Raw genomic sequence first — 4,437 nt, 5'->3', positions numbered from 1 at the left:
TAAAGCCGCGGGTTTTTTTGAAATATGAAAATTTCCAAATACTAAAATATTAGGCATTGTCGGTCTAACAAACGAGAGAGCTTCTTGTTGACTGTGGAAAACAAGACTCATGTTTTTTTCCATATCTCTTATGTCTGGTATATTTTTTCCGAGATATTTCTCTGCTATCGTTTGCTGTTTAGGGTAACAATAATTTATTGAGTAATATATGTGATACCATTGACGAATAAAATTATTTATCCTCCGCCATAATGACAGATTTAAACCGGTGTCATCTTCTATTTCCCAAACCGAAGGATGTGATGACAGAACAGGTGCACCGAGTAGATAATAATCTGTACTACGTAGTCCTAATGATGACACACCTATAAATAAATATAGAATAAGTTTTGTAAACGTGATTAATTTAAACAAGATTTGAGTTTAGAAAATTGTGTAAATAATATCATTATAAATATATATACGCACATGTCAAGATACATGAAAAATAATCAGGCTAATTTTCACGTTTATTTTTATAACTTTTGTTTCTTTGAATTATATAATGATGATGCAAAGAGAATAAGAAATATCTTGATATTAAATCAGATGGATAATGATATTATATTGTTTAACTAGTTTTATGGACATAAAACTTATTTAAATAGAATATACATAAATAAGTAAAGTAAGTAAGTTAAATGATATGGGGTTTAAGTGTACGAAGGTACGGGATATTAAAAATCTTTAAATTGAAATAATTTATGGATTTTTTCAATGTTTTCGCTAATATAAATTGAATTTTAAATGAAACATTCGTAAAATAATTTCATATATATCATTATTCTTACCTATGAGAGGTGCATTAAATCTATGCGCCAAGGCATAGAAACTAGGTATTTTTATAACTTCTACAATTACTAAGTCGAATTTTTCATCATTATTCGGTGCATACATCTTACGTACTTTTGGATGCTTAAACATGTTTTCTGTAAAATCTCCACACAGAGGCCATATTTGTGTGCGTGATGTCCTTAACCACGCATGAGTTCCCGCCATAACGTTTTTGGCAAAATTAAACTTTTTCATTATCTGGTAGTTAGATTGGAAATTGATTTCTGTCAAATTTGTCAAACTAGGGTCATTGATCGGATCTGTTGTTATAAGGACGACTTCGTGTCCTCTTTGGCTCAAAGCGATCCATAATGATTGATAACAAATTTGGTGACTGTAGGATGGTATTGGAACAATCGCCAAGATTCTTGCAGTTTTTACTGGTGCCGCAATGTATAAAAAGCTTATCCAAAATATCGTTTGAGCAATCGGCGTCATTTTACTGTCAATAATAATCAGAGCATAGTATACTTAATTATCATCGATGATAATTCAATAAAATATTCGTTCTTATTTGTATAATTGTTCTACTTTTTTATTCGTATAAAGTTTACATATTTCTTTATTAATAATGAATAATGATTTGTACACACGAAATATTTATTGCAATTAAATTTTGAGCAATATTGTAATGCGCTTATTTTCAAAAGTGCATATTTGATATCTATAGCAAATAATCTATTCCGCAAATAGGTTTTTTTTGCTGCACTAGACTGCACGAAAACTTCTCTTTTTGCTTTTGCAAATATCAAACATATATCTATTTTACTATAAGTACAAGTTCACTTAAGTACAGAGTAGTGTACACTAGTTTAGCTAAAAAGCAGATCTTATTTGTTTTCCCAAAATACTTAGATGAAATAATTAATTATTAGTACGAAGTTGTTTCTTACCTATCAATTACGTATCAAGTACGTATTAAAAGTATGTAATAACAGTTTCAGAGATCTTCACACATTCCATGACGTGCAACTGCGCGCAAAAATATATTTGAATTATACAAATATACTCATCTGATTACCAGAATGAGGTTTTAAGTATATACCTAAATCATGCACTACTTAAAAGATTTAGGCCTGTATTTATAATCGTTATTCAAAATTTATCTCAAGAGTGTATCATCACGACTCAAAACTCACTTCAGGTGAGTTTTCAACAGAAACACGACTTTAAATACGGGCGTTATCGAAGCTTGCATTTACATTTAGAATACATATTTAAAATGTTTTATTAATAATTAATAAATCTAAATGTATTAGCAATGTTGATAATTGACATATTTAGTAATTATAAATATTCAATATAATGTTGAATATTTATATAATCTATATAATCTACAGTTTATTAATAGTCTCGCTGGATATACAATTATACATACGGCTGTTCGAATACGATTTTACGTATATAAAAAAAAATGTTCATGTGGTATTGAATTCTATATTATGACAATTAAGAAAGAGAATATTTTCCTACGCTTTTCTATCGGTTTACGTGACTTCGTGTCACGGTCAAAGTGTTTTGGTGAAAAGTGAAATTTGTTTGAAACCGATAGTATACATTGCGCGTACATATTCGACAGACCGTGATAGATTGTAAAAACTTGCGAAATAGATGGACCAAAACTGTTGAAGTTCGTTTCTTTCGTCCCTTGTCCTCTTCTTTTTACACACCGTCTACTTCTCTATCTGACCACATGGACCAGGCCTTGTTTTTCTTTCTACCGCAAGAAAGTGAAATCTGGTTGTTGCTTGTTGTAACGCGGAACAATAGTTTGTAATAAAGTCTACTAATGCAACTCCAGCAAAAGCGTGTTAATTAAAGATAATTATGACTTCAAAAAGAGTTGTTTGACTTTTTAATAAGATCATAAAATAATAATATATATGAAATTAGTTACATTACGTTAATCATTTATTTCGTTATATTTTTCCGATAGAGAAAACTTTGAAATTATTGATATGATGCAAGAGAAAAAGAATCCGACAAAGTGTACAATATCTTATAAGGAAGTTACGAAAGCGAATGTTTTGTAGTAATAATTTTCAAGTTTGACTAAAAGAATCTATTTGATAAAATATATCAAGTAATATGGGGAGATTGGGGCTAGTTGTCACACTTTTCAAATACTGATTTAAAAAAAATGTGAGCAATATTTTATAATATCGTATACTACTTTATAATGTAGCTACACCCTTTAGGTGTAAGAAAAAAAAATTAGATTTGTACACGGAAAAAAAAAGATTAGCTACTATGGCTAAAATAGTCGTAATATATGGATAACTAACATTTTTTGCAATGAGAGTAACATTTTTTGCCGCGAGAACAAAAGATTTTGCTACTACTGCTAAACTATAGCTCTCGCTGCATAAAATATAGCTCTTACTGCAAAAAATATTGATTATCCATATTTTACAACTTTAGCTAAATTTTCTTCCGTGTATATATTTATACACAAAAAAGTTATTTAATTTTAAGCAAAACCGCGCAAATGTGACAACTTACCCATACCAAGGGTTGGTTGTCACATGACTCTGGATTGATTGTCAGGTATCTTTCATGTAGAGGAAACATACGACAAATAGTTCTGGTTTTAATATTTTATTAAAGTTAGTGCCAGTTTTTGGTAAATTTAACTTAATAATATATTGCAGCATGAATTAAACGAAAAATTAATAAATTTTCATAAACTTTGTAATACTTTCATAAACTTCGAGTAAATAAAAGAATAATAATTCTCATAAATTTTGAATTCTATCTCATTTAAGACAACTTACCTTGAACGGTCATTTTGAACAAAGAAGATTATATTTATAAACTATGTTGCAATGACAGTTAACTAAATATAGGAAAAATTATCTAAAACTTTAATATTTTTATGAGCAAAAAGAAATTACGACTAGTAATTTCAAAAACCAACGGAACAATAAAAATAGGGCAAGAAAAATTTACTCACCTCCTCCAATTTTTAAAAAGTGATCGTAAATATCACATGCGATGTTTTTGAAACGAACTATTTCGTACACCCGACTAACACAATAGGAGCAACCTACACTATAAAGAAGAATATTCCACTCAATCTATTAAGTGAGATATAAGCTTTGTGACAACTTACCCGTGTGACTTCTAAACCTCGGTCTCTCCTAGCTTTAAAAGAGAACTTATTATCTTACCACTATTATAGTATGCTCCCCACTATATTTGTGTGGAGTAATATTGAGATAACAATTCTGAATAATATTTTTTAATATAATTCTTAAAATTTATGCTTTTATGCTATTATAATGCATTTAAAAACTTGTGACATGTGTCACACTGCCATCAGTAATACTGTATATGAATATGTATCAAATGCACTGAAACGAGAACGTAACTCGTGTAAGACTCTTTAAAACGCGATATTTTGATATTGCTATTACACATTGGATGTGTATGTCGGAATATTTCAATCAATGTGCTTACGGCCATATTAAATACCAAGCATTTTCGACAGCGTGCATCTTCGATCATTTATGATTTTTCGCATTTAGTTAAGAATCAATTATAGAAAACTTAGAAAAGAAAAAA

The 4,437-nt window shown here is 29.3% G+C and overlaps 1 protein-coding gene across 1 annotated transcript; it reads right to left on the bottom strand.

Moving 5' to 3' along the window:
* Positions 1-6: 6 nt before the first annotated feature.
* On the bottom strand, positions 7-4,017 carry LOC112468767 (the record flags this gene model as incomplete). The annotated part of the gene is made up of 7 exons (XM_025038112.1): positions 3,986-4,017; positions 3,827-3,924; positions 2,347-2,590; positions 1,767-1,845; positions 831-1,315; positions 218-365; positions 7-91 (listed from the first exon to the last, which is right to left on the bottom strand). Coding segments are annotated over exons 5-7 (714 nt in total), but the record flags the coding sequence as incomplete, so codon positions are not given.
* Positions 4,018-4,437: the final 420 nt, after the last annotated feature.

This window comes from Temnothorax curvispinosus, unplaced genomic scaffold (assembly GCF_003070985.1).
Source record: "Temnothorax curvispinosus isolate PA1 unplaced genomic scaffold, ASM307098v1 QBEX01001970.1, whole genome shotgun sequence".
Lineage (NCBI taxonomy): Eukaryota > Metazoa > Arthropoda > Insecta > Hymenoptera > Formicidae > Temnothorax > Temnothorax curvispinosus.
This window is presented reverse-complemented; position numbering and strand designations above follow the sequence as displayed.